This window comes from Neofelis nebulosa, chromosome 9 (genome assembly GCF_028018385.1).
Source record: "Neofelis nebulosa isolate mNeoNeb1 chromosome 9, mNeoNeb1.pri, whole genome shotgun sequence".
NCBI classification, from domain to species: domain Eukaryota; kingdom Metazoa; phylum Chordata; class Mammalia; order Carnivora; family Felidae; genus Neofelis; species Neofelis nebulosa.
The window spans coordinates 47313774-47326996 of NC_080790.1; the positions used below are offsets into that span (position 1 = coordinate 47313774).

At 37.6% G+C, this 13223-nt stretch overlaps 1 protein-coding gene across 2 annotated transcripts; it reads left to right on the forward strand.

Moving 5' to 3' along the window:
- Positions 1 to 7840: 7840 nt before the first annotated feature.
- On the forward strand, positions 7841 to 12964 carry LRRTM4 (leucine rich repeat transmembrane neuronal 4). Of its 2 annotated transcripts, XM_058683553.1 has the most exons (3): positions 7842 to 8160; positions 8456 to 8607; positions 10446 to 12964. In XM_058683553.1, exons 2-3 carry the CDS (start codon positions 8604 to 8606, stop codon positions 11996 to 11998), a joined length of 1557 nt encoding a protein of 518 aa, XP_058539536.1. In that variant the 5' UTR covers positions 7842 to 8160; positions 8456 to 8603; the 3' UTR covers positions 11999 to 12964. The 2 variants fall into 2 exon arrangements, with proteins under 2 accessions (XP_058539535.1, XP_058539536.1); XM_058683552.1 differs by lacking the exon at positions 8456 to 8607 and having other exon boundaries at positions 7841 to 8160.
- Positions 12965 to 13223: the final 259 nt, after the last annotated feature.

Sequence of the window (13223 nt, forward strand, 5' to 3'; positions counted from 1 at the left end):
GATGGCATTATACTTTGGAAGAGATGCACACACCATTTTTCTCCCCCTTTTAGTACATGTTTTGGTTTGTTTTTGAGTGTTTTTTTAAGTAAGCTGTATATCCAACATGGGGCTTGAACTCTACCTACAGAGCCATTCAGCTGTTCCCAGTACATGTGTTTTAAGAAGCTATTCCCAGGGGCACCTGGGTGGCTCAGTCAGTTAAGCTTCTGACTTAAGTTCAGGTCATGATCTCATGATTTGTGAGTTTGAGACCCACATCAGGCTCTCTGCTGTCAGAGAAGAGCCTGCTTCAGATCTTCTGTCCCCCTCTCTCTCTGCCCTTCCTCTGCTCATTCTCTCTGTCTCTCTTTCTCTCTCTCTCTCAAAAATAAATAAATACACTTAAAAAATATGCTTAAGAAGAAGAAGAAGAAGAAGAAGAAGCTATTCCCAGCACACCTAGTGGTAGAATACATGACCTTTATATAAACCACTCAGGAAATCCCAATCATCTAGTCACAGAAAATTATTAATAGGGGGGACAAAATCCACTAGAGTACTGGAGTTACTTCATGCAATGAAACATTTATTCTTGAATCTTACTGTACATGGAGCTGGAGCTACTAGAGCTGTTTTGAAACGAAAATTACATTGGAAACAACACATTGGAAATCACGCCTGAGAAGGACCAAAGAGACTGGTTATACCAGCGATACTTTGAATTTCTGAGTCAACCTGTATCTGAGTATACAATTTTGATTTACACAAACTAAAATAATTTTCCCTTTTATTTTCACTCAGTTTGAGTTCAGATTTCTTTCACTTTTAAAGTTCTTAACTGATACAGGCTTTTAAGTTTTGAGGAGAACAAATGATATTTTAGAAAAGAAAAAAGTATTGAGGATATTGGAAGTGATGTCGGTTATGTAATAATATTGAATTAGAAAAAACTAATGTTTACTTCTTTTTGAGAGAGAGAGAGACAGAGTATGAGCCAGGGAGGGTCAGAGAGAGAGGGAGACACAGAATCCAAAGCAGGCTCCAGGCTCTGAGCTGTCAACACAGAGCTCGACACGGGGCTTGGACCCATGAACAGTGAGATCATAACTTGAGCCGAAGTCGAACACCCAACTGACTAAGCCACCCAGACGCCCTGAATTTTGATTTAGATATTGAAACCAGGTCATCAGTACCATTTATGTGTTTAAACTAGTTCACTTTTGGAACAATATAGATGTAGACTTGTAGGCATGGTCGTTTACTGGTAAATGTTTAATAATTGGCTCTCCAGGTATTATTCCAGCATGAATACTGTCTGATATTTTTGCTTACATTAATGAGTAAGACAAAAGTGAAACAGTATATACATATATTAGAATTTTCCTTGTTCATCAGTGACATGGTAATTTTTTGCCCCATCAGATCATAGTTTTCAAATATTACATATTTGAAATTATATACATTATAATTTATATTTATATAATAGCTATTTATAATTACATAAAACCTATTTATAATTAAATGGTTATAAACAGTATACTTTTAAGTTTAATCTGTGTTACTAATATTTTCTATATCACTTTCTTAAGTGTAGATATTCAACAAAATAATAAATCATGTTTTGAACTTCAGCTTTTGCTGATTTCCTTGGTGTGAAAACTCCTACCATGGTCAGTTCCATATTACTAAGGTGAGGTCACTGAACGCTGTGTGTGTAACAAAATGGTTCTGAGATAACAAAAATTCATATTATATCCTTAGTTCATAAAGTCTCAAATCTGTAAATGGAATATTGGATCTGCCATATTAATACTGTATGTTATATAAAGCTCACACGTAAGCACTGTCCCCCTGTTCCAGTGTAGGACCAGTTGTGGGTGGAAACGTCTGCTACCTAGGAATTATAAAAAAAGTATGGTCAGTTTCTCTCATTCTCTCTTACCTCCTCTCACCCTTACTTACTATTGTTTCAGACTGCCCCAGGAATCTTCTTGGTTGACTTAACAATTATCAAAAGGTTTTTTGATCTCTAGTCCTAGCAGATGTCAAAAGATATTTCTCTTTTTCATGTACACATTGCTAGATCGTTAATAGCTCCATTGGACCAAATTTCCCTTGACAGGGATGACATATTTTTTTCTTCATCTATCTAGTACCTTCCAAACTTGACTGGTTTCTGTTTTTGTTGTTTGTTCGTTTGTTCGTTTTTTTGGGCAGAGGGGCAGAGTTTGCAAACCCTCTCTGTTGGGGGTATCACCAGGTTTTAAAATGGCTTCAGGCCGACACTTTCTCTGTCATATAGTCCTCTCCTGTGTGGAAAACACATGTGCATATTTTTATCCAGACCCACTGAAAGTAAAAGCCAGTCCCAACACTGTTTTAATTCACTAGTTTATAGAAGAGCAGTTGGATACAAATCATGTCTCTGGCAAATGGAATAAGTTAAAGTTACCTGCTCAGATGGCTCAACCTTTTTATTAATATTTGTGGAGAAGAAACATTATTTCATTTCCCTTAATTCCAGTTTCCCAAACAGCCTCTCTCTTGCTCTCTTTCTGAATAAGTTGCTCTCTTAAGTTTGCATTTCAAAGAGATGGTTTAGATAAGAACTTCCAGAGAAGACTGGGTAGAATATTTACATCTCAAAGGCATAGAGAAAGAATGCCTGTTCCTCCAAGTAGCACTTTTGTTCCCTAAGGCCAGAATTTTTCAATATAAGCCTTCATTTTGAGATAAATAGTGGAGGGTTTGGGATTAGTTAAAATGGTAGGTGAACTATGAATTGTTTCTGGAGCTGTTTCTGGTTTTATAAACATTTGTAAGATAAGAACAGTTGCTTTTAATTGTTCAAAGAATTGGCTTGCAGCCCCAATGATATCAAGAGGTTGAACTACCCATTCAATTAAATTATCCTCGTTTGCTTCTTTATATCAGGGAGAAGATCTTCACCTAAAACGGAAATAAAATATTCCTGTATTCTAGATTAGAGCTTTGTCTTTCACTTGTTTCTCATTCCCTCTGAGTCCATTTAGCTTAGAGGAGGAGGCCTAAAAAAGTTATCAGGCTCTGAATATCAGCTTTCAATTTGAACAACTTCTAACCACTGAGATGCTTAAAATATCATTTGAAATATCTTGCCAGAAAAAACAAATCATCATTTTTAGCCAGGACTAGTTTCAGCCATTTACAAACAGTAAATATTCCTGGAAGTATGAACCACTGACCTGTAAAACCAAGAGGCATCCCCAAAGAGGGTGGAGAAGATATTACCCTCCCAAGATCCAAAGCCACCCCCAAAGATAACCAGAAGAAAGAGACATTTCTTTCTGTTTAAGGGAATAATGTAGCAGTTTATCACAAAATCTCTCATGGTTCTGTAACGCTGTGAAGGGTTCTTATGGGGGTCCTCCTTCCAGAGTATATACCGAGGTATCTATAAGGCCACTAATTTGGTAGACTTTTGTTTATGTTCCTGCTGTCTCTTAATAGTGGAAAGACAATTCAGACAGAGGATTAGTAGACTGAGTACTCAGATAATGAAAGGCAGGGGGGTGGGGGGTAGATAGGAGGCAATAGGAGTTACCTCTGTTTGATGATCTTGTTTTTTTTTTTTTTTTAAATATATTTTTAATTTGGCATTAGGCTTTTTAGCAAATATGTCAATGAAGCTATTTTGGAATTTTGAAACTTTTTGGAGACTTATGAATACCAATTAAAATTGATACCCCATTGTATTTATTTGTTTTGGGAACTCTTGCTTTCAAATGCACTTCTAAAATGAACAGTCTTGTCTAATTGGAATGTTCCCTATTGGGGTTTGGCACCAACGCCCAAGAAAGAGTTTGTGACATGTCTTTGTTGCAAAAAGGTGGTTTTATTAAAGCACAGGGACAGGAACAGTGGGCAGAACAAGCTGTCCAGAGATTGTGAGGAGTGATTGATTATATACTTGGGAATTGGGGGAGGTAAAGGCAAGGGGAAGTTTACAGAGGGTTTTCCATATGCTAAAGAAGACTCTCAGGATCCTGGAAACCTAACTATTGTCAAGCTAAGGTTGTTTTTCCCTCTTGCAAAGCATTCATATTAAGACAGTTGGGAGTTCCTGGAGGAATGCTGTACTCTGCGTGCCTCAAATACTTGTCAATGAGCTGCAGGTTATAAGGAAATGTAATTTTGTCATTTCTTTCTGCCTTTGTTTCCCACATCATTCCCCATAATGGCTGCTGTAATTCTAGATTGCCTTTAGTAAAATTTTTCCATTTTTGTAGGCATGTACAGCTTCTGAGACCCACATTACTTAGCCATAAAATAAGCAGGTGTGCCAGAAGGTGGCACTCTCAAATCTTTGGAATGTAAGGATCCTATTTCTTTTAGGTATGCCTTTGGTGTCCCAGAGCAAAATTAATAATACCTAACAGGGATGTGTCAGTGGCTTGAGGATTATGTGCATTTTACAGTGTTCCTCATTACCTGGAAATTTTCTTGAGGTTGCATGTGACCTAGTGTCAGTCTAACCCATTCTGTACCCACCTAATCCTAACATGAAAGTCTTAGAATTAGGTGGCAAGTGCTTTAACAGCTTTTAAGTGTTCCACCCGTGCCATCCACCAATTTTGTAGCTTTGGCTTCCATGATTCCCATTAGCAATGGCCTTTACCTTATGTGCCTATTAGCAGAAATCAACAGTAGCCTGTACAAGAGATGGCATTTTGTGCCCCGCTAACAGTTTCCAACGTGGAACTGAGTACTGAGGAGAGGACCCAACAAATGGGGACTGCAAACTGGGATTCCAATCAAATGAAAAACTGCAGAATGAAGCACCAGGAGTTCCCAATATGGCGTCTGGGGACTGAACCAAAGTCTAGGGGCTGAGGTTCTGGTACAACTGTTACCTTAAGCTGACCTGCCCTGGACTAGAAAGACAATTATGATTATTATGATTATGATTATTTATTTTAGAGAGAGAGAGAGAAAGAGGGACAGAAGGAGTGGGGGAGTTATCCTGAGCAGGCTCCACGCTCAGTGTGGAGCCCAGCACAAGGCTCAATCCCATAACCCTGGGAGCATCATCTGAGCCAGAATCAAAAGTCAGATGCTCAACTGCCTGAGCGACCTAGGTGTCCCTAGAAAGCCGATTAGACCAAGAGTTCAATGCAAAGAGACCAGAACTCAGAACTCAGAGGAACTTACCTGTGGCCCTAAGAAATGGCAAGAAAGACAAAGAATTCAAAGGATTCATGAGTAATTGTGCCTGTGTTTCTTGTTGTCCCCTCAAATACACACATTTCCTTTGAATTCCATCACTGCCACCAAAATAGTTAAACCAAAATTCATCTCCATCATTTCTAAAGATCTTATTGCCTTTATTCAGTGATTCATGAATTGGGGAGCGTTCCATCTAGCAGATAGAAAGGGACTCTAAGAAGCCATAAAAATGAGAGACTGTTGTAGACCAAAGGGAATAGGACAAAGATATTATATTAGAAAAAGGAAGGTTGGTTGTGACAAGGTCACTTTCCTTCAGGGAATAAAGGGAGCTATCAGACAGATGACCTTACTAGTGTTGACCAGGTGATTCCTTATTGACTGGTTTAAGATTCTGTTTTCCTGGAGTGGCCAAACTGTAATTAAGTTAAATCCTGGTTTGTCAATATGAGGCTTAACATAAGTAACCCCATTTGGTGCCTTTGTCTTATTTTTAACACACTACAATTAAGCTAAGGTGTAGGTATACCACCCTCATTTCCTTCGGTGAAGGGTGTGTGTGTGTGTGTGTGTGTGTGTGTGTGTGTGTGTGTGTACATGTAAGTAATACCAGGACAACTCATTCTAAAGAAGTCCTTCTCACAACATCTTTTGTCCCTCTTAACTCTCTTGGCCCTTTTGTGCCCTCACAGTGTGTTCAAGAATCACAGTGTATAATTGACTTTTGACAAAATCCTTTGTAAAGTCTGCATGTGATTTAGTGTCTGCTTTGGAATTTGGCATCTATTAGATCTTAGTACTTCAAAGAAAGCTTGCTTTTTAGTTGGTTATTACACCATCAATGTGGGTAACACCATTAGATTTTTCCAATCCATTATCAAAAGCTGCTCTTTCTTATATCTTATATTCAAACAAAGGAAAATGTACACATATGTGCACAAGCATATGTATATGTGCATATATGTTATATGTACCACGTAGTCATCATATTTAAAAGAAACAGAAAATACAAATAGACAAAAAAAACCCCATAAAAGATGAAATTAAATCCGTACAAAATTCATCTCCCAGGAAAATCTACTCTGTACAGCTTATTTTGCCTCCATGTACAATTAAAAATATGTACAAAAGTAGACTCCCTAATCATCCTTTTTCCTGTGTTCTCTGCCTCTACTCACCTTGCTTTATACATTGTGGTCATCATTCCCTGTCAACAAGTACAAGTAATTTTATTTTAATTTTAAGGGCAGAATGTGTTCTAATCATGAATATATTAATTTTTCTTAACATGACCCTCTATTATTGAATATTTGGGTAGGGTGTTTGTTTCTATGTAAACTATACTACGAACAAATTATATGTGTATCATTTATGTTTATTTCCTTAGAAAGGTATACCTTTTTCATTAACCAAATAAAATTCCCTCTTTGGGTGTTCATTTGCATTTCAATAGGTATTAAGCCTTAAGCCAAAAGTATACATTTCTAAAATAGAAATTCAAGTATCAGTTAATGAGAAAGGGATATATTTGGGGGGACATATTATCTCTTTCTGTTCCTTGAAAAATCTTGGTAATTAGATAAATTGCCTGTTACTGCCTACACATAAATCTGAGTCAAATTATTTATGTTATTTATATGATAAGCCCTCCTTATTAATATTTTGGCAGTTTGGTTAGTAATCTCATCTAGCAGTCTCTCTCTGTGTTACATTAGTTCATTCTTTTGGATTGTTCCAAAAATCTTCTGCCAGAGGATTATGAAATAAACAAGTAAAGAGGAGAAACAAAGTGGAAGGTGATGCATCATTATTTTTTTTTCTCAAAGTCCAATGCAAGTTGATGGAAAGCATAGGCTTTTAAAAATATATATTGCAGGTGTTTCATCATTTCGTCTTTCCTAATTGTGAGGATACTTGGCAAATTTTAGAGAAATACAACAGTGATACAGAACTCACATACTTTTTTTCTTCTGGAATTGTACATTATAAGTAACTTGCACAAAAAATGCATTATGAATGTAGACAACTTTAAAATATGGTGACTGCACAAGGATGTCAATTATACTCTGGAATAAAACTCTTATCTAAGTAACATTTAGTTTCTCTTAGTTACCTGCACATTTGTTAATATAGTATTAAAGATAACTACTTTAAGACTAAGAACGTACACTTCAAGAAAGTAATGATCCAGACTGTTTAATAAGATGTGCAAAATTGCATAGTGTATTTAATGATCAAAAGTTGGGAATTTAAAAATTAGATCTAAAAATTTTAAGTAACTATCTTTAAAAGTGATCTCATTATATTTTTCCCTTGAGTTAAGATTGCTTCTCTCTGTGACTTGCTTAAAAAATATAAGTAAATAAAACAAACTGACAGCAATAACAACAACAAAAAAGCTCAAATGATTTCTGCTGAAAAAAGATAATAAATCTGTGATCTGTGCAAAGAAAAAAAAAGGCCCAGGGAACTTTTAAAAACTGCTAATTGGGTAATATTTAGCCAGTATTTTACTTAATAGTTAATATCACTGAATGGAATCCTTGACATAACCCTTTCATAATATATATATTATTGGAGAGAAAAAAAAAGTGATCCTGTGCCTTTAATTTCCCTTTCTGAGAGAGGGAAGGCTGCACACCACTGACAGGCTCACTTGTTCCCGTCTTTAATGTGCAATCTGTTTTCTCCAGCGGAGGGCACTCAGTGTATCACAAACTCAAGCATTAGCACCAACAAGCTCTGAGCATCATCAGTCTCTGGAAAGCCTTCTGAATTAGACAAGGGCTGCCTCTCAGCACAGCTACAAAACACTTTAAACCTGACCAGCTAAATGGATAAACCTAGCCTGCATAGCTTTTAAACTGGGGTCTCATACAGCACAGGAGGCCTACTTGCTTCAAGAACTGAAAATCCAGAGGATGAATTGCTTTATCTGGGAATGGCAAAAGCCAGCACAATAAGGAATGCCAGGTATTCTGAAGATTTTCTTTTTTTTTTCTTTTTTTTTTTTTTTTTTTTTTTTTTTTTACCTCTGTTTTTACAGAGAAGTTGGTTACCTTCGAAATGGGCTGTAGCTTTTTTGCACAGATTGCCAATTACTGCTGATGGGTCTCTGGTGAATTACACAATGGTCCTCAGAGCTTAGAGGCCCTCCCCCTCCCCCCCCACACTGGCTTCCTTTTCCCTGCCCCCCCCAATCCCACCCCATGCTGATTTTTTTTTTCATATATGTATATATATTTTTTGCCTGTCCTCTCCGGGGAAGTTTGTATGGGGCTACTAGCTCACATGCGGGATCAGAATGGTGTGAATGACAGCCGCACTGTGTCATGAAGGTGGTGGTGGTTTCAGCACGAGAGACCAAATAAGAAGAAAGCTGAGAGAGGGGGGAACCGTTTTTTGGATGACAAAGGATGGGTAAGTGAACTTTTGTTGTTTCCTTCTTAGCAAAGCTGATCCTCTTGGCTTCCTATTCTCAGTCGTGGCATTAGCTGATAAAAGACGGGGAAACAGGCAAAAAGCAGCAGCCTCTGAGTTTGCCAGTTGACTCAGTATAGTTGCTATTATATTTTTAGATCATTTTCCTTTTAGTAGTTTTTTCTTTTTAAATCTGTAAATGCATAACACGGACTCAAACAGACTCTAGAGAAATATCTTTAAGACTGTCTCTTCTGTATGCGTTTCTACAGCTTGGGAATTGAGCCTGAGATAAATATTGTGTTTGCTTCTATTTCTTGATAATATTAACCACGCTTGTATTTCTGGTCGCGGTCAGGAAGAATGTTAACACTTTACTGTGTGTGTGTAGGGGTGGGGTCGTTACTTTATCAGAGGTCGCTCAAGGGTTTGTTTTATCTTTGAAGCTGTATCCTAAACACAGCTTCCAAATTTCCAGCAGTCATTTGCCAGTCTTATTTTTTCAAGTGTGACTGGCTTTTTTCCCCCCCTTTCCCCTGTCTGGAAGAGCTGGAATGTATTTCAATGAGATTGTAACTGGCAAAAGGACAGAGAGCAAGATCAGGTTTCAAATTAAAAAAAAACAAAACAAAACAAAAAACCTGGTTGAATGAAAGAAGGAGAGCTTTTTAATTAGAGGTTTGGCTGATTGCCTCTTGCTTAAAATATGAATATTTAAGATAAATAAAGAAACTGCAGCACACAGGGTTCCCCCCCCCCACCTTACCGCTAAGAAATAATAAATCTACTGTTGACAGAGGAAAGAAGTCCCTTAACATGCTATGACTTGGAAATGCAGCACAAATGCCAATACATTGCAACTTTGCAGGTTTTTGGAAGTTAATGGAGGTAGGGGAGGAAAAAAAAAGTCTGAGAAATTTGAGCAGGTCGGTTTGGAAATGGGGGGTAGTAGTCTATTGCTTCTCTTCTTGTTTTTTCCCCAAATTTGCAAAAGCAACTATGTTAAAAATAACAGCAAAACTAATACTACACAAAATTATTTTTCATTTTATTCAAATATTTAATAAGAATTTGACAATCTTAACTTTGACATGTTCTGTGTTATCAGTAGTTAGGGCTCTGGGCTGATGTATCTATTGCTGGGCAAGAGAGCCACGGTAGGCAGGTCCTCCTGAATGCTGAGAGCATATATGCTTATTAACACGTTGAGAGTACCTCACACTGTTAGTAGTCTTCATACCATGCTTCACTGGTTGCCCATACTAGTCCCAATGCCATTTGTTCAGAGCTCATGTATTGTTATTCCATTATGCAATAAGGATACAGTTTCAGGCAGGGCAAACTTGGGTTACCTTGACAGCTTACTGAACCTCTTTTGTCAAATCAAAGTCTGTTTGCTCAACTAGGAAAGATGTCCAAGTACAGGGTTTTCTAAGTCACAGTTTTGCCATTACCGGAAGACTCAGTACTCTTCATTTTTGTGCTGATGTTCAACAGAATGACTACCCAAATATTATTGTTATTAAAATGTTGGCGTTAAGTGATAAGACAGGCTGTGTGCTTTTCAGTGTTGATGACTGTATGAACTCCTGAAACTCGGGAAAGATTTTCTTATTTCCACGGCACTGTGGTGATTTGAAAATCAAGGAAGAAAGAAGGAAACCTGAATAGCAAACATGCAACACTGAAGAAAATAAGACTTCAGATGTTGAATACATTGTTCTTAAATCAACTGTCCCATGACTGTACTAGATGGGATGCCCCTGATATCGGTAAGCTGGCGGTGATTTATATTAATAGCTTTACAATGTGCATTTGTCTTCTTTTTAATATTGTAGGTTTCCGTTTAATTACGCAGCTGAGAGGCATGCGTGTGGTGCTAGTGCTACTTCCTACACTGCTGCTTGTTATGCTCACGGGGGCTCAGAGAGCTTGCCCAAAGAACTGCAGATGTGATGGCAAAATTGTATACTGTGAGTCTCATGCTTTCGCAGATATCCCTGAGAACATTTCTGGAGGGTCACAAGGCTTATCATTAAGGTTCAACAGCATTCAGAAACTCAAATCCAATCAGTTTGCTGGCCTTAACCAGCTTATATGGCTTTATCTTGACCATAATTACATTAGCTCAGTGGATGAAGATGCCTTTCAAGGGATCCGTAGACTGAAAGAATTAATTCTAAGCTCCAACAAAATTACCTATCTGCACAATAAAACATTTCACCCAGTTCCCAATCTCCGCAATCTGGATCTCTCCTACAATAAACTTCAGACATTGCAATCAGAACAATTTAAAGGTCTTCGGAAACTCATCATTTTGCACTTGAGATCTAACTCATTAAAGACTGTGCCGATAAGAGTGTTTCAAGACTGTCGAAATCTTGACTTTCTGGATTTGGGTTATAATCGTCTTCGAAGCTTGTCCCGAAATGCTTTTGCTGGCCTCTTGAAGTTGAAGGAGCTCCACTTGGAGCACAATCAGTTTTCCAAGATCAATTTTGCTCATTTTCCACGTCTCTTCAATCTCCGCTCAATTTACTTACAGTGGAACAGGATTCGTTCCATTAGCCAAGGCTTGACATGGACTTGGAGTTCCTTACACAACTTGGATTTATCAGGGAATGACATCCAAGGAATTGAGCCGGGCACATTTAAATGTCTACCCAATTTGCAAAAATTGAATTTGGATTCCAACAAGCTTACCAACATTTCACAGGAAACTGTCAATGCGTGGATATCGTTAATATCCATCACTTTGTCTGGAAATATGTGGGAATGCAGTCGGAGCATTTGTCCTCTATTTTATTGGCTTAAGAATTTCAAAGGAAATAAGGAAAGCACCATGATATGTGCAGGACCTAAGCATATCCAGGGGGAGAAGGTTAGTGATGCAGTGGAAACGTATAATATCTGCTCTGAAGTTCAGGTGGTCAACACAGAAAAATCACACCTGGTACCCCAAACGCCCCAGAAGCCTCTGATTATCCCTAAACCTACATTTTCCAAATCTGACCCCACCCAGCCCACCCTTGAAACACCAAGCCCTTCCCCAGGGTTTCAGATTCCTGGCACAGAGCAAGAGTATGAGCATGTTTCCTTTCACAAAATTATTGCAGGGAGTGTGGCTCTGTTTCTCTCAGTGGCCATGATCCTCTTGGTAATCTATGTGTCTTGGAAACGCTACCCAGCCAGCATGAAACAACTTCAGCAACATTCTCTTATGAAGAGGCGGCGGAAAAAGACCAGAGAGTCTGAAAGACAAATGAATTCCCCTTTACAGGAGTATTATGTGGACTACAAGCCTACAAACTCTGAGACCATGGATATATCCGTTAATGGATCTGGGCCCTGCACATATACCATCTCTGGCTCCAGGGAATGCGAGGTATGAACCATGATCCTCCTAAAAGCATTTCTGCTGCGGGGAAGGAGAGGTAAATGTTTGAAGCCCTAGAGGTGTCTCTAATCACTAGAAAGATTAATGACCCTTTTGCTTTTGGGTTTTTGCTCAGTGTGAAAGGTTACTTAATTAAATTACAACCACCAGGAAATTGACTGTTTTCTTTATTTTTTTTTAAATGGTTGAAACTTGAAGGAAGTTCATTCAAGGATGAGATTAAGTTGGAATAAAGCACTATGTTAAAACATCTGTTTTTTTTTTTTTTTTAACAGTTTGTATACAGAGGTTGGACTTAAAAACACACATACACACAAAACTTTTTCATTCTAAAATTAACGTCTGGTTCTTGTTGTTTGACTTCTGTAATGGAGTAAAGAAGGAGAGACCAGCTTAATTTAAAAACAAAGTGATTTTACCAAAATTCCAGGAGGTAATGAAGATTTAAACCAAAGAGCAATTTACCCAAGGGTTGATTTTGTTGTAAATTTTTAGTTATAATTAAAGCATGCAACAGGGATCTCACAGGGATAACTTTCCGTGTTATTTGCCATTTAGTTATTATACCAGCATAGAGAATGTCAGAGGCCTACTGTGTAATTGTATTAGGCTTTTAAAGATGTTTTTCTTTCTTCTTTCCTTCCTTCCTGCCTTCCTTTTTTTTTTTTTTTTTTTTTTTTTAAATTTACTGGACACAGATCACTTTTCATAGGTTTTCTTAAGTGCTGGCTATTTGTATGTAATCAGAATGAAACTTAAGTTCTATGTTTTGGCTATGTCCCTGGTAACTAAAATCAGGTCCTGATATTGTGGATGATTTAGCAATAATATAATGACAGGCATAACAGGGACTGTTTGTCAATGTTGCTGTCATCCCCAACAAAAATCATGTATATTCTTGTGAAACTTATCCAAAACTAAGTGATGCAAATATTTACAAATAAAAAGAGAGAGATTTGAGTTCTGGGTATTTTCCCTTATTGTAACATTAGCTTCAAATGAAGGCATTCCATGTTACCTTATGTTCATTTTCATGAGATTGAAGTTTGGATCCAGTTTCTGATTATTTAATTTTAAAGATTACTTACAGGAACTTGCTTATGCATAGAAAATAGTCACAGATTTCCAACTTGTTGATAAGTAGTACTGGATGCAAATTATTCTTTGCTTGGTAAAGTTGATCAAAAAGTACAAAGATCATGACTGCCAAGGCCTTGTT